General features: G+C 35.2%; 1 protein-coding gene across 7 annotated transcripts in view; it reads left to right on the top strand.

Annotated features, from left to right (window-relative positions):
• LOC137477088 (sodium channel protein type 1 subunit alpha) overlaps positions 1 to 20,129 on the top strand; it is a 91,642-nt gene extending 71,513 nt beyond the window's left edge. For 5 of the 7 annotated variants that reach the window (XM_068195759.1, XM_068195756.1, XM_068195760.1 and 2 more), the window contains 6 exons: positions 7,182 to 7,463; positions 14,058 to 14,111; positions 14,455 to 14,592; positions 16,168 to 16,272; positions 16,634 to 16,904; positions 17,265 to 20,129. In XM_068195759.1, the coding sequence (XP_068051860.1) occupies positions 7,182 to 7,463; positions 14,058 to 14,111; positions 14,455 to 14,592; positions 16,168 to 16,272; positions 16,634 to 16,904; positions 17,265 to 18,433 (2,019 nt within the window). In that variant the 3' untranslated portion in view covers positions 18,434 to 20,129. The remainder of the gene's footprint in view (positions 1 to 7,181; positions 7,464 to 14,057; positions 14,112 to 14,454; positions 14,593 to 16,167; positions 16,273 to 16,633; positions 16,905 to 17,264) is intronic. The other 2 variants (XM_068195763.1, XM_068195762.1) reach the window with 1 other exon arrangement.
• Positions 20,130 to 20,343: the final 214 nt, after the last annotated feature.

Raw genomic sequence — 20,343 nt, 5'->3', positions numbered from 1 at the left:
GCTAGTGTCGCTACTTTAAACAAGTTAACTTCTTATTGAAGCTAGAACAGAACTTCAGAATCACCTAGTTGAGCTTCTCTGCTAAAGTTGTTGCATTCCAAGATATAAACTCACCACCCAATAGTATGAAATTTCTCCAGCACCAAGTGTTATAAAAATAGTTGGTGCATTGTTTGAGAAAGTATTTTGCTTTCCTTGAAGACAAAATTCACTATGAGAAGCATTCTCCAGTCAGGTGCACTTGTACAGTAACAGTGACAGAAAAGTAGAAAATACAGCAATTGTCTTGTACAGGGAGTGATTTTCTTATCCTCTGAGACCTTTTATCTCTTACTTCACCTTTATTTGTTCATTATTGTTCAGATTAAGATTTACTTGTAACTCCTTGACAGGTCTCTTTGGTTCTTTCCACCTGCCTGACTTTGCATACTCTCAGTTAAGTCCAACTTTTTTTACAATCACTGCTTTAAATGATACTTTTCTAATAATCTTCAGTGTATATTCCCACTACAGTCTTCCTTTTACTCAAAAAATTGAAGACATTGTCATAAATAATTTTTTCATTTGGTTCACACAAGGTGCTTCTCATGCCTAACACTGACAAAATGCATTTAGTATTTCTTTCAGGAAACAACCTTTTTTGTTTTTTTAAAAATTGGTCTAAATAATAGTATAGTCCCACCATCATAATTTACTTCTCCAAACTTTTGGTTTACTAATTTTTTAGTTATCATGACTTAAAGATAAACATTTGTTTATATGCTAAAATAAGTGGCTTTTTAGTTTTTCAAATTTCTTATAACTTTTCTAAACATTTTTCTAAATGTTTTTTAATTCTGACCTTACATAATCGTAGATAATGTCATTAAAAATAAAATATATATGCACACAGAAAAGAATAGAATATAGAATAGAATGTATATAGAATTCAGGCAAACTGTGTAGCGAAAGTAGGAACTAGGTTTTTTTAGTATATACCTATTAAAGGGAAAATCCATTAATTACCTGTAATTTGGGTTGGAAGATAGATAAGAGACAAAGCCAGACTCTTCTCACATGTGCAAACATGGCAACAAGACAACAGCTTTAAGTTGGGTTAAGGGAAATTCTTATTTGATAGAAGGGTTTTAGGGAGGTTTGTGGTTTAATTTTCTTTTTTTTCATTTGGGGGATGGGGGTGTTTGATTTTCATTTTGGTGGGGGTTTTTGTTTGGGATTGGGATTTTTTGGGTTGGGATTTCTTTCTTTTTTCTTTTTTTTGCTGTCAGGTAAATACTGGAAAATCGCATATAGTTAGTGGATTATAGATCATACATTTATATCAATGTGGTGCACCACTCTGATTTCCATTTGTGGGACAAACTTATGAAAATTAGTTTTTTACAAAAAATCCATTGAGACAAAATAGGAGTAATTAATTGAAAATGAGAAAGTTTTAATTACTTGGATTATTCTACATTTTTAGGTTCCTAGAATCTAAAATTTCTCCTAGTTCCTCTGTAACCATTATTTGGAGCATGTCAAGTAGGTTGCAGTTTCTCTCACAGATATACCTAATTTTCATTCACCGTTGCCTCTACAGCCAGTTCATAGCTGATAACCAAGCACATGCAGCATGCTTCTTCCCAGGGTACCATTCCAAGCTATTCAATGACAAAATTTGCAGTTTTGAGGTAAAAGAATTATTGCAATCTCTCTCTCTCAATTCCTTCTCTCTCTTTCTTCCTTTCCTGTTCTGTCCTCATTTACTAGACTGCGATATCACATATGTTTATCCCCTGATATAAACATTGATAAAATGGGATAAATTGTCATTATTATCTGTGAGTAAAATTCCCATCTCCAACAGTGCTGTGGCAAAGTACATATACTTTATCCTTTCAATGTAAAGAACTTTCATCCTCAGATAGCCATTGAGTGAATCGACAGGTAACCAGGGCAACCGGCAAAACACAGCTCAAATGCAAAGAGTAAATGTATTCCATTACCTTGCCAACAATGCTGGGAGGCAGAGACACACAGAGACACAAGCTCCCTTAGGGTTACTTCATCCTTGTGGGGACGGCAGGGCCCGCAGCCTGCCCCAATATATAAAAGGGCTTTGTGCATGCACAGCTTATCACAAGGCCGTGCTTTTATGAGCTCTCTGTCTCCCAGCAGGAGGCTCAAGCATGTCTGTGAGAGTGTATTATGTCTGCACAGGAATTCTACTTCTCAAAACAGGCAGAGGATAAACAACACTAGGCATAATAAATGGAGTTTTCCCACACTGACATGCTTAGCATTCCCAGCTGCAAATTCACTTTGAGAGAAACTATTCCCTCCTCACCAAATCTTCATTTTAACCTTTCTCTCCCAACAGCCATCTTCAACTCCACGTATGCACTCAGATGAGACAGGGTATTTTATGTGGGAATAATTTTCCTGTACTGCATCACCAGTTATTTTCCTTCATGGGCACCTCCAAACGTCACACTAAGCAACCGTGGCAGAAATCCCAGAGCCTCTGCTGAGGATCTCTCTTAATCCTCAGCACTGAGCCATGTTTTTATTCTGTCTGCTGGCCCTCAGGTCCACTACCTCCATTGCTTTTGTGACAAACATTTTCAACTGACTTAGCTGCTCCTAAATTAAGCCCCATAACTGTTTCCTCCAATCCCACTGATTTACTGCTGTTATGACTTGTAGAAGAAGCTCCTCTAACTTCAGAGAAAGGCAGTTTCCATCATCAATTTTACAGTACCAGGGAGAACAGAAAGCCATTATTACAGCATCAGATAGTTAATCTTTCTGATTAATGGGTGCGGTTTCTTCATGGTCTGCCTCAGATGCTCTTTTGATCCCCTGCCTGGGATAGCTACTGTATATTTACATACAGTTACTATGTCCTTTCTTCCCTTGCCTCAACTCTTCCACAGTTTAAGAGAGAATACACTTGTCTGTTACTTGATACCCACTTAGTCAAGTCAGCATGGTTTCAGAGTCTTCTAGACTTCCTTGTGTCCTCCAGGTCCTTCACTGTGAACATGTGGTAAAATGCAGATCCCATCGTCACCTGTGCCTACATCTGTGTCCATTCATGGCGTAACTTCTGCCATTCCAGCAGTCTTATCTATGTGCTGCACCAAGAATCCAAACCAATGTCTACTTGCTCACTTTTTTCTCCATCTCTCCCTGCAAATGTTCTCTCTGGCAGCTCTTTGGGAACTTTTCCTATTTAAGCATAAAATTACGAAGTTGAGACCTTCCAAGTGGAGACAAATAAAGTACTTAATTTTGAGTAGAAAGAATGTTCCACACACAGTCCTCTAATCTCCCTTTCCATCCCAAAGAGTGTAACTTCCTCCTCGTTTGCACCAGGAAGAGAGTTAGGAACTTCTTCACAGAATCTGCAAAAGTTATGTGAAAAGTGGATAAGTACTACTAAAGATGTTTCCTTGTTTGTTTACAGATTTCAGGAGGTCCTGATATATCCATTACTCAGCTCCAATGTAGGAATTCCTGGAAAGTCTGTGGCAGCTGAGGTGTCAGGATCCATGGAAAATACTTTTCCTTGGCAACTAAAATACATTTATTTCTCACTACGTGTTCAGCTATGTCTCCCACAGCAGGGGTCAATCTAGTAAAACTTCCTTATAGTCTATTCATACAACAGGGAAAAGCTGGTGTTTTGTACAATCCTCATTCTACACATATGAACAGTTCTGACAGCAAAACTGATTTTTTTTGTCCAGTTTTTACTATTTTCTTTGGAGATTTTTTCAAAAGAAGATACAAGCAGCAGCCATGAAAAACATCTGGATTACTAATTTGCCTTGACAGAAAGTCATATTGGCCAGAAAATAGGACATACAATTAGTATTGCAGTAATTCTCTAATATATAAATCTGGTATTGGAAGATAAATATTATGTAAATTTAAACATGAAAAATTGTGTATATATATGACATACTGCTTTCTTCTAGAGAAGACATGGTTTCCCACAATTATTTTTTTCCCCCTGGATGAATGTTGACTTAAATGTAAAATAGTCTAGAGCTCCTTTGTCTTTTTAGGCATCAGGTGTTGCTTCTCACTTGTTCTTATTGCTGTTCCACCTACCTGAAGCTATAGGAAGGTGAACAAGCAGAATCAACTTGGGCTTTTGCAGCTTTGCTCACTGGAGTCAGCCTGACCAGCAACATCCCAGCCTTGAGGAAATGCATAGGTAATTTATAAAACCAAAGAAACAACTATGCAAACATCTTTTTCCAATTTACTGGCATTATATGCTATATCAAGAAAAAACAGAAAATAGGCCCAAGAGAAATAGCCCCTTTTAAAATGAAAAATGCATTTTAAATCATGTATATCTGATGTAGATTTAAAGAGCAAGCAAAAATAAGAGCTGTAGTTGCCAACATTCTTTTAACCTTCTACAGACTCTTTCCAACAAGATGAGAATGGCAATTTTTATTTGCTAAATTAACTCATTTAGAAATCCTAATTGACCTCTTTTCTGCATTCAGTTCATTTTTCAATTGGTTTTCCCTTTCTTCTGTCCATTTGCTGTAACTTTTGTGTGTAGTTGCTGTCTGTGTATGTATGGGTATAATCTTGGATATGTATTAAGTTAATGTCCTGGTTATCCTGAGATACCTCAGCTAATTCCCAAAGCAAACACAAAACAAAAAAATCCAAAAAAAAAAAAATGAAATAAAACAGAAAAACACTCTTAAGGCAATTACCTGCAACTGTACGTGTTGAAGAAAGTAAAGACCTCTTGCTAAAGAGGACTTTACAGTCAGCCGAGCATCTGACCAACGTGTAGCAATACATTTTTACATTATAAATATGATAGGGGTAAGGCTCAACACTGTTGAGGAAGAAAAATCGAACAGAAAAAAAATGCAAACAGAAAACAGCTTCTAAAAGTTTTAATTTTCTTTTCTTCTTTTCTTAAAAAACCTTTCAGGGGGACTGGATAGCTCAAGGGGTTGGTAATAGGATACAGAGCCTTTCATCTCTAGGTCACCAGTTCGCATCCAGGCCAGGTCAGTAGTGACCAAAAATTATTACCATTTGATGGGTTTTCAGTGACCTCTATGAAATAAGTTGTTGGAAGCATTGTTGGAACAGTTGCTGGAAGCTGTTCTCTTTTTATCCAAGAAGATGTGGCTGATCTTTCCATAGTCTCAGTGGTGAGACTGCATTACCTGTTCATCTAAAGATTATCAAGTGCAAGACGCACTGATGCATTTTGCAGAAATCCTTTTTCCTAAAACTATTATCAATTCATAATTGTTGTAACAGTTATTGTTGCTGTTATTATTCTGCTGCCTGTTCTGGATCTGTGCTGTGGTTCAATGGATGTCAGGGTTGTTATAAAGGTAACTGCTACAGGCACTCAATTTTTGCAAAACCATTCTTTGTGTGAGCAGAGGTAACCTTGATTCATTTGAGTTGCAGTACTAAATCCCCATCTTTCTTTCTTGACATCTTTATTTTCAGGTTTTTCATCAAGACTAAACAAAGGAATTCAATCAGTGTAACACATCTGGAACATTTTTATGAGTGGGGGGAAAAAAGACAAACACTAGCTGGCCTAGAATTTTGAAGCAGCAGTAGCATAAGGCAGTGTCATAGATCAGGTCAGACTTGGAACAAATTTCAGAATTTCTAATTCCATTTCTAATTTTTATGTTCTCAATTCCATGAAGCTAAATAGCAACAGATTTATTACTGGTATCTTTTCATCACCAAAAATACAAGCAATATAAAAAAAGAAGATTTAAAAGTGCTAAACTTAAAAAACAAAATCGTGGTTTTATAAAAGATAAGGGATATTCTGCTGCAGAAAGGTCCCATTTCTACTGTCTGGCAATGGAGGAGACCGTTCTAATTGAATAGAAAATATGCCCTGAAATCAACATTTCTACCTAAGATCTCTAAACAGATCCTAATTGCTGGCCATAAAGTTTGGGAGGAAGAGGGGAGGAGGGTGCTGAGTGATGAATAATACAACCACAATATTCCTCTTCCAAAGGCCTTCTAGAGGCTGTGAAATACAGGTAGTAAGATTGAGCAGTTCTGAGCTTGCTCACAACTATGTTGGTAGTGGGGAGAATGCATCTATATTGCAGGGAACAGAGACGGACTAAGACAACTTAATGTACTCCAATATCCATGCCAATCCTTTCCTGCCTTGCTGCAGGACTTAGATTACTGAGAGTCAGAATCCTACTTCAGATTTTATTTTACTTTCCTACCAGGTCCCAAAAGTTTACAGAAGAAAAAATGTAAACTTTTAAATAAAATATAACTTGTAAATGAGAAGTTGGAATTGTATACTTAAGGAAAAATAACTGCTCATCACAAAAGTTTTGATAGGTCTGACAGACACGTGATTAATTTCTATAGATATCAGAAAAATGCACCTTTTATCTACATAAGATATATTGACATCTTGCCTGCAAATATCTAAGAAGGTAACCCCCCAAAAGTAATTAAAAATGCAAAATCAGAAGTCCTAAATATATCCTTTTTTAGATAAATGAAGGGTATTGCTAATTTAATTAATGAAATAACAAGACTGGAGCTTGAAATAAATTATGTCGATTCAAGTAGACACATATTGCAAACCTGTCTTGCTTTCGTATACAAAGAAATTAATCTTTGTTATAATCTTGCATGGAACAATAAGGCAATAAAGTTATGTCTTTAATTCATGCATAATTCTTTTATGTAGAGCTTAGTTTCTAGATTCATGGCATTTGTATTTTCAGCTTAAATTTCAAAACTATGCTAATCAAATCTACAGGTTTCCATTTTCCTTTAAACATTTTTAAGCTATAATTTCATTCATTTTTAGAATTTTATTATGTCTACATTTTTCATTTAGCACAATTTTCTTTTTTATCTAGAACAAGTCAGTGTCAGGCATCATCTTACTACTGCCAAGTCTTTTTTGTTTTTCTATTAATTATTTTCATTATCTCACTTATTTTCTTTTCATTACATGAACTAATGTCAATAATTTAAAGGAGCGATGCAATGCTATAGTTTTTAATGTACTGCTTTAAAATTTATAATATTAGTTTCTGAATAAGCATTTATTAAGAAACAGTGAAACAGTATACAAAAATGTATTGCTGTAAATATGCTTATATTCTTTTCTCTTTCCCCCTGTATTTGTGTACTAGGTGGTTGTGAATGCCCTTTTAGGAGCAATTCCATCCATCATGAACGTGCTTCTCGTTTGTCTTATATTCTGGCTAATTTTCAGCATCATGGGAGTAAATCTGTTTGCTGGGAAGTTCTACTACTGTGTTAACACCACAACTGATGAAAGGTTTGAAGTCGACCAAATCAACAATTTTAGTCAGTGCGAGGAACTCATAAAAAACAATCAAAGTGCCCGATGGAAAAACGTGAAAGTAAACTTTGATAATGTAGGATTTGGGTATCTTTCTTTACTTCAAGTAGTAAGTGATCACTCTTTATATACCTTTTCCTGTTTATATGCAGTAGTGAAAAGCAATTCTAGCAAAAAAGAGGCAAAACATTTTCCTGATGATTTTTATCTGTGAGTTAGTAGTTCTGCTACACTGGTAATTGATTACTCTTTTCATCATAAGCAGCAAGTAGAGTCTACTATGATAAATAAAGAATCTTTAGGACATCTAATGACATAACTTCCTATTTATGGCTCCCTTAGTCCTTTAGCCACTTATAACTTTTAAAGTTTCTAGAATTACCTAGGAATAGTATTCAGGTATTTTAAGTTTTCCAGTTGCTGAAAAAAAAATCTCCATTGGTGTGATTAAGTCACAAAGAATTCCAGGTAATTAATCTCATCTCAGGTTTGTGGCTGCCGCCAGGGCAGATCTAATCGAAAAAGCAATTTCTCATAAAGAAGAGAAATAAGAAAAAAGAATAGCACTTGATACTATAATCTATGAAAATTTTTCCTGATACTTCTGTGCAAAAAGACTTCATAGGGTTTATTTAGCAAAATCTGAGGGAAGAAGAAAGAAAATATATGCAGACAGATACTATAAGATTATGCCTTCAATATCAAAAATTGTGTCGTCACAACACTGTCTATCTTTGTATTTTGAAGCAGCTACCAATCTGACCCAGCTTTAATCAAGAAAATGCTGGACTTTTACCTATGTTGTGTACCTTCAGCAACTTCTATGATTTTGGGTTTTTTTGAGGTTACTATCTAAATCTGCAGTATATTATGTTTAATTTTTAGTGCTTTTAAATAAGTTTCCAGATTTTATGTTGTGTATACAAAATCTCAGTAAAACAAATCATTAACATGATGCAGTGGTATGGACATTTGTCCTGCACAAGGTCTACGACAATAGTTCTGAGCAATGTGAACTGCCTCTCCCAGCTAATACAGCATCTTACCTGTGTGACTCATAAGTCTGTACATTTAAATTTCATTATGATTCCTTACCTTACTGTCACATCGGGAAAGAGTGGAGAGGGACCAATAGTATTAAAGAAATAAAATACTGAACTGAATACAAGTTGATTTTGAGAACTAAAGACTTTAAGTACTTACTTTCTTTGCTTTGTTTATGAAGTCTACTCACCCAGGGTGTCAGAAACCTTCATTACAGGTGTTCAGGAGAAACAAGACATCAACAAAACTCTTTCTAAGTATTTTTCAACTCTCTTTCTAGTAGTAACCTTTTCTACTCAGGGACACACGTCTTTATTCCAGGTTCATTTCTTTCCTGGCTTCGTGGCTGCAATCTCCACCCCTCAGATACTTGCAGTCATATCTATTTAACTGTCCTGGCTATGCATAGATTATTTCATCTTCTATTTATTGAAAAGACACAAATATTTCCGTTCATGAAGACTTAGATTCTTAAATTATTGGATTTTTTGGGAGGCAAATTAGGAGAAATTTGACAATCGTTCCCACAATTCCAACGGAAAATTTAATCTAGACCTAACACAGAGGGACCTAGCTCTCATGGAGGACAATATCTACAATGTAGAGATCTTGCAAGAACATGAGACCCTCACTTAATCATGGAGGATATTTTGTGTGAGTAGAATGTCCATGACAACAGCGCCTAATTTTTCTGTATTGCTAAAATGCTTGTAAAATCATCAAGACCTTTTTGTTTGACATAGCAGAAAAAACAGGGGCATTTCTGTCATTGAACAAAACATCATCCCTGCATCTTTTAGGATTTGGTACGTAAGCCAGTAGTAGTGATTTTACAGTTATGGAATTATAAGAGCCCTAGGACTGAGAAAGAATATCAGCTTGATTTTCAGTTAATGCATTAAAATGTGGAGAATCTATGTGTCTTCACCTTCAAGTAAACAAGGCCACAATTCATAACTGTTTGAGATTCTTATATTGCTTTCTCAATCAAAAAAAAAAAAAAAAAAACTGATAAGGTGATTTTCTATTGGATATATAAAGTACTTTGGATCAAAATCTAGAACAGGACTCCAAAGCCATCATGTTAAAACAAACATGACACTTGAATAGGTATGTCATAACTGTAGATTTTCCTACCCTTCCTAAACAGCTTGCAGCAATAGGAAGAAGACTAAATGCTAAGGTATGACTCAGTTAGAGGTACACGTTACTGTGTCAGAAACAAAGATAAAGCTATTGAAAGTTTAGCAGCTGGCCTAAAATTATATACTGAGCCTGAAAAATCTGATTATAATGATGCAAGTGGATATGCTTCCTGTTTGCCTAAAGTGAACATTAATGGCCTTTTCTACTGAAGCCATTTGGTTCTGCACCTCAACAACCTCTGGAAGAAACTTCTACTAGTGCTGGACCTGAGAAAATAAGCCCAGGGAGGTCAATGTCATTTTTCTAATAACAATTTCTGTGAAGAGTATCAATGCATGAATTACTGATACAAGGCCAGGAAGCTAGAAAATAAATACAGAAAGCTTCCTCTTATTCCTCATTATTTCCATTCTCCATTCCTTCAGCTTTTCTAGGTTACAAGAACCATAACCTTACTATCTGTATCACTAATTGAAGTGAATACTAATGAAAGTTAGAATCATTTTTATGAGAAAAAATCAAAATGAAAACAAGCCAAAATAACTTCAAACCAAGGCACTGAGGGCCTTATTATTCTGGGAAAGACATAAATGAATCCTGTGAAGAATTTTTTTTAATGTCTCCGGCAGAATATGGGTCTATTCAACACAGAAAACTCTTCTTTTTTTTAGAGTGATATGGAAAAGAAACATACATATTTCACACAGAAATACACAAAAGCAGAGAGATAATTTCAGAAAGAAGTATTCTGGGCTCAAAAAATGCAAATGTGTGATAGTAACTTTAAGGAAAAGGAACTCTCTAACAAGCTCTTTCTTGAGTTTACTTGGCAGTGATGCCAAATGACTTTCTTGAATGAGGGGCCTAGGAAAAGAACATTACCTAATTTTTGGTTGACATTTCTTGGGTTTTTTTCTTTCATGGGAGGCATTTTTGTGTGGAAAATCTTTAGTATTATAGCAGTGTTTTAATTCTTTCTGCCCAAAAATACAGCTTAACAATACAAGTCATTGACAAAACCAAGTTTTATGGACTTTGTTGATCAAACTGTTTTCCAGAATTCTTTCATAATTTGAAGTTGGAGTATAATTATTCATACCATCAGTCATGTAAGCACACATTTCTTCTATAAGAATATTTTTCTTCCATAATATAGTGTAGATCATGTTGTTTTATGTGGATCTTCAAGCTTATTTTTTTCATTTATTGGTCTGAACTTGCTTGAGTATTTCTCTGTCCCTAAAGAGAAGCATCAAAGCAGAGCCAGATCTGCTGGAGAAATTCCTTTCACAATTGTCATACACCAATGAGTGAAGAGGAAGAGGTTGGTGTACACAGAGATGTGGCATCTGCCCTGATAATTTTATGGCCTTATGCCTTTTAACTTGAACTTAGTATTTGGATTCCTTGGTAAGTAAATCTCCCAGAGGCCTGCTTTTATCCAGCTAGTAAGGGTATACCCTGTTCACCAGGAAAAAATGTGACAAACCAGTGGGTCTCAAAGCACAATATTATACTCTACTGTTACTAATATCAGTAAGACAACACATCTCTAGAAGTGTAAGGTAAAAAAAAATTAGAAACTGAATTCTAAGGCTAAAACTTTAGGGTACTTTCAAAGTTCCAGCAGGTTAGTATTTTAAAAGCAAGATGCTATTGTATCTCCAAAAGGGAATGTGAATCTTCGTGGTGATTTTTTCTGGTAAAGAAATTTGAGTGGTAAAACTCCAGCATGACTTAAAACTTCATTAGAAATTATTTATCAGGAGGAGAAAAAAATCTATGATTTTTTAACAGTAAAGGAGATGGGAGATGTTTGTTCCATTGTTTTTTAAAACTACATTTGAATCTGCATTTGAATGTGTCATTGAAATCTCCTTGGCAGAAAAAAAAATTTGGAACAGATGCTGACTTCAGTTATACTGCTGTAATCTTTGGAATCAATTAATTATTCCTGAATTAGTGTCACTGAGGATATACAATATATTTTATATGGTCATATGCAAAATGGAAACGAATCATTTGATCTCTTGGTCATTTTCTGTGTTATTTTCTTTCAGGATACAAAAATACACAAATGATACCTTATTTCTCTTAAAGAGAACACATTGCAGATAAATATAAACAGGTCTATGCATCTACAGCAAAAATAATGCTTTCACTGAATGGGATATCTTGAATCTCTTTCTTAATTTCTTCAAAAAATTTAATGTCTTAGAGTTTTATGAACCTCATTGTGGAAATCACAAGATAGCAATATGTTATATTTCTATTTTTCCACCCCACACTCTTTTCAAGTTTCCTTTTTAACAACAAAAATAATAAAAACAATCATAATACAGCTCAGTTCTTCAGCTCTATTTCCTATCACTAGTTAAAGGGTACTGTCTGTTTATAGGGCAGTACTTTAGTGATGATGGTGAAGCTTAGTATTTTTAAATTAGTCTATCTTTTTTCATTGACTCTACTTAGTCTAGGCTGCACCAATAAATTTAAAAAAAAAACCCAATAATTATTCTGTTTTGCCTGGAGGATGGTATGCAAAGATCATCATGTGTCTGAATCTGAGACAACAGCACGCACTTTGCACAAGTGCCACTCCATCATTTGCATCATCTTTCTGAAGTAAAAGTCTGCCCATTATCTTCATGTGGTGTTTCAGACTGAAGTGCTAATTTCAAGTCATGATATACCAAAAAATGCAAGTAGTGTACCAAGACAGAAACAAAAGTAGCACTGTAGGACATGATATAATCATCTTGCCCTATTTAAACCTTGTTAGATGAAATACTGAATACTCTTTTAGTTGCCATTACTAGAGATGAACCATTGTAATAGAGCTCAGAGGAAAATAAGGGGAGTGATCAGAGTTCTGCAAAACAAGAGTTGCTTGGGAAGACTAAAGGAACAGGGATCACTACCTAAAAAAGAAAGACGGCAACAATCAATTTGCAAAAAGTAAGACATGCTGCATGAAGGTGATTCCTGCAGTTCTCCAAATATGTAATGGCTATGACAGGTGAGTCTTAAATGGCAACCGAAGGATGTAAGCATTAGGAAATAATAAAAGGAAGTTCCAGAATACATATTTTTAATAAGGTTGTGGTGTATTCACCATTAAAAGCCTTTGAGAACAAGTTAAGAATATATTAGTGATTGCATAAATAGACCTTATCTACCTCTCCTAATCCCTTGCAGTCCAAGTATTCTGCGAGGACTTTAAATTCTTCAGCTGACTGCTACTTGTTTCAGATTTATTCTTGATTTATTGGTCCTCTGATACTATATTTTGATTTCACCATCATACTGTTAGTTACCTGGGCTTTATATTTTCTGTGTTGACCCCAAGATGGGAAAGTTGCTGCACATTGGATTTGCGTCTAAGGATAATCATGCTCTTTTCAGTATTCCACTGTTCCAAAAGTGTAAGGGACCTTTCCTTTAAGAAAATAATTTCTTCTCATTTTAAGTTCACTTCAGGATGATGCCAAACTGCTCCGTGTCCTGGATAAAAAAGAGGTTTTTTGAAACTTCCACTAGAAATGAAACCTGAAGATGATGGTGATACAGTAAAAAACATGGATGAATAGTGTTCCATTCCTGATTCTGTCTTGCAACTGGTCTTTGTGGCAAGGAAAATGAAGGAACCAATGATCTGCAGTCTTGTTTTGCAAAATTATTATGAGGATTAAACAACACAGAATTATTTCCTTTTTTGGCTCTATTTTTTGGGCACAACTGGATTAAAAACTAAGTGATTTCTACTTGGAGGTGTTGCCTAATTAAAAGAGAACTAATTTCCACAACAGAGTAAATTACTCTCTGTTTCAAACATTCTGATGAAGCAATCTACACCTCACTGTCAAATACAAAAATGTACAGATTTGGGCAGAGGAAATACCTCCAAAATTTCAGTAAATGCTGTCATTTATGAAGCATATTAAGTATTCAGTGCACATGAAACACTTCCTACTATTTTATCTCAGAATGTATGAGACATCTAGGCTCTGTAAAGCACAATATATTATATTTAAAGTGAACATAAAATTACTAAACCAGGTAAAATCTCACAATGTATATTGTGATTATAGGAAAATACCTTTTTTGAGATGATCAAATTTTTGGTTCCATTTTGTTGCCACCTTTCTGACTCGGGACAGAGGAACTACATATTAGTCTTAATTGGTGGCAACTCAGTTACATAAGGCTGTACACCCAGCTGTACATAGCTCTTGCAGCTGACATGATTTGATGAACTAAAATGCCTTCTATAATTTTTGTTAAACAGAAATTAGAAATAAATTAATCATACTTGCTGTTTAAAATGTTCATCTCTAATACAAAGTAATGGGATACACAGCAGTATATCCGATGAGCAGCTGAATAGAGAGCCAAGAGGCAAAACACTTTAGAAATCTAATGCTACTAATTATTCCTGGTGCTGTACTGAGTTGCAGGAAATTATTAAATTAATTGTCTTTAGAATGCTTAAACAGGTGTGTACTGTTTACAGGCTACATTTAAAGGCTGGATGGATATTATGTATGCAGCTATTGACTCAAGAGAAGTAAGTACTGCAAATATTTTAAATTATCTTTTTTTTTTTTTTTCCTGAGGTCTGTCTATCTACAAGTGTGTATTTATCCTAAATAAGCAATTATATCCATACAATAGAATGAAAAAACTAAATTGATTAGTATGAGATTCTGTGTTAACAAAATGTGGACAACTGAATGCAAACTGCCAGGTTCTATCAGCAAGAGGTAGAACAGAGAAAATATATTGATATAAGTGATAGGAATATTGTCCAAATACAAGATATTGGTGACACTTTGTGCAAGGTTGCAACTTGTTGGTTGAAATTTTCACATGAAGTCTTAGGAATCATATTTCACTTTTTTTCCCCTTAGGTGTTAGAGCAACCCAAGTATGAAGACAACTTGTATATGTATTTGTATTTTGTCATCTTTATAATTTTCGGGTCTTTTTTCACCCTGAATTTGTTCATTGGTGTCATTATTGACAACTTCAATCAGCAAAAAAAGAAGATAAGTATTCTTTCATTTCTCTTCTAAAGATATTCTAAAATAATGCATTTTTGCAAGTGCATGATATATGGAAAGTACACCCATAGCTTGTTCAAAATTGAAAAAGCTGCAGTATGTTATGACAAAATCATAGCTGCAGTATTCATTAAAGTCATAAGATTTTTTATTTAGTGAGCAGGACAGATCCTTCTGTTGTCAATTCCTAGTTTAGTCTTCCTCAAGTCATTCTGCTTTTTCATAATTAAACTTCATTAAGTCTTCCTGCATGACCCAACCCCTTAATTAGGTCCCTACATTAAAGCACCCATAATTTCTTAGGGTTTTTTCCTTCTTGATGATGTTTTAATGATCTGATCCCAAGTATTCAAGTTCAATTTTGTGGCACTGAACAATCTGAAACTATATAGAGCAGGAGTGGTTTGTAACTATTTCAGAACCTTCTTTTATTGTTTCTCAGTGCAGATGCAGATAATCTCGCTGGTATAGATTGTCTGAGTAGGAGATGCTTGCCTTTAAAATTATTTTCTTTAAATAGATAAAGCAATGAAAGCTCAAGGACCAAAGCAGCTATGAATTACTAGTTTATTTTTATTTTACTGGACTGTGTCATTATCTTTGGGTTTATGTTAATAATGAGAAATACTAAGCAAGATTTTTGGATGCTGTACATGTGGAAACATAGAGGTATATGGTCAGGGAACCTGTCCAGCTTACAGTCCTTGCATTCCCACATCTTCAAGCTTCCCACACAGTCATCCACAAAGGGCCGTATTCAGTCCTATGTCTGCATTGGCATTCCTGGAATTAGATGTCTGCAAGTATCTCTTATCTAGGAAAACTTTCTTCAAGAGGTATGGGAAGTCTTGTAGATTTTCACCCAAGCTGTCTCTAAAACAAGGTTACTATGGATTTTGATTAGAAATATGAAAGACCCATCATTCCTTCTTTATCTTCACTGTCAGACTTCAAAGGCAGGTTCATGCTTTTGCTAAATACAACTTCATTGAACACAGAACTAATCAAAATAAAAGACTTAAAAGAGAACATTTTGCTGTTAATAGTACCAAGGGTGCTTGAATCTTCAGCAAAGTTTCTCCAAAGTCTGATAATCCATCTTCTCAAGAACCTTGAAGACTTTGGGCCCCAATGCTAATGTGATTGATAAACTAGAGATACCTAAAGCACATTCCTGTACTGAAAACCTGACTTTGTCTTTTTCCTTTGTTTCATTAAAATCACAGTTCAGAAGTGATAGTATTGAGCAGCCCAGACTATCTGAATTTATCTCAAATACTCTTTACTGTATCTCGTACTATAAAAGAAAAGAGGCAAGGGAAATGATATCTTGGGAGTTCCAGGAAAATAACTGTAAAAAGATGTTGCTTGCATTTTTTTTCTTTTTTTGAGCAATGCAGTACCAGATGTCCAGACTTCTAGACTAAATGCCTAGATTGTAGACAGATGCATTTGATAGCTGATTTTTCCCGATTTTGTCTTTTTGATTTTTGAATCGCTTAGTTTTTTCAGCATTGCATATAAATGTGATTATAACCAGTTCTGATTTCATGTTTTTACTTTGGAGGTCAAGACATATTTATGACAGAAGAGCAGAAGAAATACTACAATGCAATGAAAAAGCTGGGATCCAAAAAACCACAAAAACCTATACCAAGACCAGGGGTAAAATTATTTATACACATCAGACAAATATCTATTTACAAAGAGTTTTTATTGATACAGGGAGAGTAGAAATATGCCAATTGAAAGTTATCAGTAACCGGGGCATTAGTCAGCAGAAATAGAAAACAAAAATTAAAAAAAAATAGTTTTCACTTACAACTATTTTATTTATGAATATGTAACACAGGAGGCCAAACTAAGTCATTGTATTTGAGTACTCAATTAGTAACTAGTGTACACTAGTTACAATTTTATTGAAGTCTCATAAGCCTTACTGCATGTGTTTTTCTACTTTCTTCTAACAGGAAATGTAAATAAATTACAGTCTGTATTGGATGTTTCTTTTTTCTTTCTTCCTCAGAATAAATTCCAAGGAATGGTCTTTGATTTTGTGACACAGCAAGTATTTGACATCAGCATCATGATTCTTATTTGTCTTAACATGGTTACCATGATGGTAGAAACTGATGACCAGAGTAAAGAAATGGAAAATATTTTATACTGGATAAACCTGGTGTTCATTGTCCTTTTCACTGGAGAATGTGTTCTGAAATTAATTTCACTTCGCCATTACTACTTCACTATAGGCTGGAATATTTTTGATTTTGTGGTTGTCATTCTCTCTATAGTAGGTAAGTCTTGTTAATTAAACTAAAAGGAAGATAAAATGAATAGGAGGTGAACTTTCACTTGAATAGAGCTATATGGTGAGCTTTTGCCATTGCATGATTTACAACCAGGTCATTAAACTTTACATTTTAACTTGCAATTTAGCTAAACCATCAAAACTGTTATAATCATCCAACATTTACTGCGCCTGCAAATATTACGTATAACTGCTAAAACAGAAATGATGCCTGTGTAATCTACAGAACATCTTTAATTGCTTCATGAAACTGCCAATTTTAAAACTGTGTTTCTAAATTTCTATTGTGATATGGAGATTAAGTGGTAATGTACGTTGGTTGTTTTTTCTTATTTTTCTTTTTTAGGAATGTTTTTGGCTGAGATGATTGAGAAGTACTTTGTATCTCCCACACTATTCAGAGTCATCCGGCTTGCCAGAATCGGTCGAATCCTGCGCCTCATTAAAGGCGCTAAGGGAATCCGCACTCTGCTGTTTGCTTTGATGATGTCTCTTCCTGCTTTGTTCAACATTGGGCTGCTGCTCTTCCTGGTCATGTTCATCTATGCGATATTTGGCATGTCCAACTTTGCCTATGTCAAGAGGGAAGCTGGGATTGATGACATGTTCAACTTTGAAACGTTTGGCAACAGCATGATCTGCCTGTTTCAGATCACCACGTCCGCTGGCTGGGACGGTTTGCTCGCCCCAATTCTGAACAGTGGGGAGCCAGACTGTGACCCTAACAAGGCTCATCCAGGGAGCTCTGTGAAAGGTGACTGTGGCAACCCTTCTGTTGGGATTTTCTTCTTTGTCAGCTACATTATCATATCCTTCCTGGTAGTGGTGAACATGTACATTGCTGTGATTTTGGAGAATTTCGGTGTTGCTACTGAAGAAAGTGCTGAGCCCTTGAGCGAGGATGACTTTGAGATGTTTTATGAAGTCTGGGAGAAGTTTGATCCCGATGCAACACAATTCATGGAATTTGAGAAATTGTCTGATTTTGCAGCAGCACTTGAGCCTCCTCTTCATCTACCCAAACCTAACAAAGTCCAGCTTATTGCAATGGATCTGCCCATGGTGAGCGGTGACAGAATTCACTGCCTTGACATCTTGTTTGCTTTCACAAAGCGTGTTTTGGGGGAAAGTGGGGAGATGGACGCCCTCAGAATACAGATGGAAGATCGGTTTATGGCATCCAATCCTTCTAAAGCTTCCTATGAACCAATTACAACCACACTGAAACGAAAGCAGGAGGAAGTGTCTGCTGTCATCATTCAACGTGCTTACAGACGTCACCTTTTAAAACGAACAGTAAAACAAGCTTCCTTTATCTATAACAAAAATAAAACTGAAGGTGGGGCTGGGCAGGGTATGAAAGATGAAATCCTTATTGACAAGTTAAATGAAAACTCATTTACAGAGAAAACAGATATAACAGCATCAACAGCAGTTTGTCCGCCTTCTTATGACCGTGTAATAAGGCCAGTCAAAGAAAAGCATGAAAAGGAAGATAAAGATGGTCGGAAATAAGAGCAAATAGCAAGAAAAATCATATATGTGCAACGTAGTTCATAGCCTGTAGGGATCATGTGTTTGTGTCAACAGGACTCCTGAAGGAGGTCTATGCCAAACTGACAATTTTTACAAATATACTGTACATTAAAGGTCAGTGCCTATTAAAAGACAGTGACCCCTTGTCAGTGACTGTGACTGTGATAAGAAGAAACAACCTTGACAGGAGGTTACTGTTCTCACTACCAGCTGACACTGCTGAAGAGGAGAGAAGAATGGCTACACAGACTGTGGGGACAAGTTAAAGGGGTGTGAAACCAAGTATTTGTGTGTTTAGCATAAAACAATATGGTAACTCTATCCACTGTTTGCATTTCAACTGCCACATACTTCATATTTTTACAAAATCTGTGTTGGTGGATTCATCTTGTTTTTATTCATATGTTGTTTATTATATGTGACTATTTTTGTAAATGGGACTTCTGTTGGGGAAGGGAATTAAGTACACCTTTACAGGTACAAGGGCCAGGTGTTCTATTATACAACTAATATACACACAGAAATTATTTGCATGAAGGCATGCTGCACTTATAGATCATGCATGAAAATAACATTAAGTCACAGAGAACAACAGATTTTTTTAGCACAGTGTTTCTGGAAAGGAATAACAGATTTTGCGGTGCTTAATTAATGTATTCATGTCGTATCATGTTCAAAAAAGTCTTAGTATGCCTGTAAAGTCCTCTACAACTCACAAGAACAGTAGATATGGTTTACTTTTTGCACAGACCATTAACTCTTAGAAGGTGCAAACTTCTTCCTAGGTCTGGAGTCACAGATTTTGTCTTTGTCAAATGTCTTTCTGCATATGAATACTAAATGAATCTGCCTCAGCCCACCAAATTGATCAAAAAGAGCCCTCTATAAAGTTGTTCTGCTTTATCCTGCAGTATTGTTTAGCCATCTTCAGCTCTCAGTAAGGTTGATGTTGTACACGTTAATGAAAAGCCCTCTGCTATGTAAATAGTTTTTAACCTACCTGTGGTGCATGTTTGAGCAAACAGATAATGACTTTAGCACATTTATTGCATCAAATATGTACCACAATAAGTGTAGTGTGCAAGCATTCAACAGGTAAAATTATGTATTATCTACCATTATAGATAGTTTGGATGCAATCAGTGCATGTTTATATTGCCTATGCTGCTATTCCTTTGACTGTCCAGGATTCTTAAACATGGGAAGCCATACATCAGAGCTAAATGAAATAAACTACGCAAAAAGACCTCATCCCTCCATACCATTAAGCAATATTTTGCAGCTATTTAGGAGCCTATTTGTTTTACATTTCTGAATTTTCAGTGAAAAACATATAATGTATATCCAAACTGTACAGATGTTGAAAACTACTAAACCTGTTGAAAATAATGTTAGGATTTTATAAGCAAATATAAATACTGTAAAAATCATTTTATTTTATTTTTCAGCATTATGTACATAAAACAAGAACTGAATTTTATCTTCAGGTTGATGTCACAACATTTTTGTTACTTTCAGTCCATAGTTTTTCACAGAACTCCTGAGAACAAGATATAACTAAGTGAATGGATAACTGTAGGATCTTATTTTTTACAGTATTTGCCAACATATGAATAATTTCTGCAAAATAAGTTCATAACTTGCTTCCAAAAGGCTAAGTTGTTTTTTTTTGTTTTGGTTTTTTTTTTTTTTTTTTTTTTTTTTTTTTTTTGCAGTTGGGAAATGGTCTAAAGTTCAAATTGAATGTCTAAGCAGTGCCTGCATCATAAGTTTTTGGATACAACCTTTCTTTCAGAGAATCCTGAATCTTTTCTTATGTTTACTCACAATTTTTTTTTCATTCACACGGCAGTAGAACAGTTCTAAATATTATCTAGGGTCCACCATAT

The sequence above is a fragment of the Anomalospiza imberbis genome, chromosome 7, assembly GCF_031753505.1.
Source record: "Anomalospiza imberbis isolate Cuckoo-Finch-1a 21T00152 chromosome 7, ASM3175350v1, whole genome shotgun sequence".
NCBI lineage: Eukaryota > Metazoa > Chordata > Aves > Passeriformes > Viduidae > Anomalospiza > Anomalospiza imberbis.
This window is presented reverse-complemented; position numbering and strand designations above follow the sequence as displayed.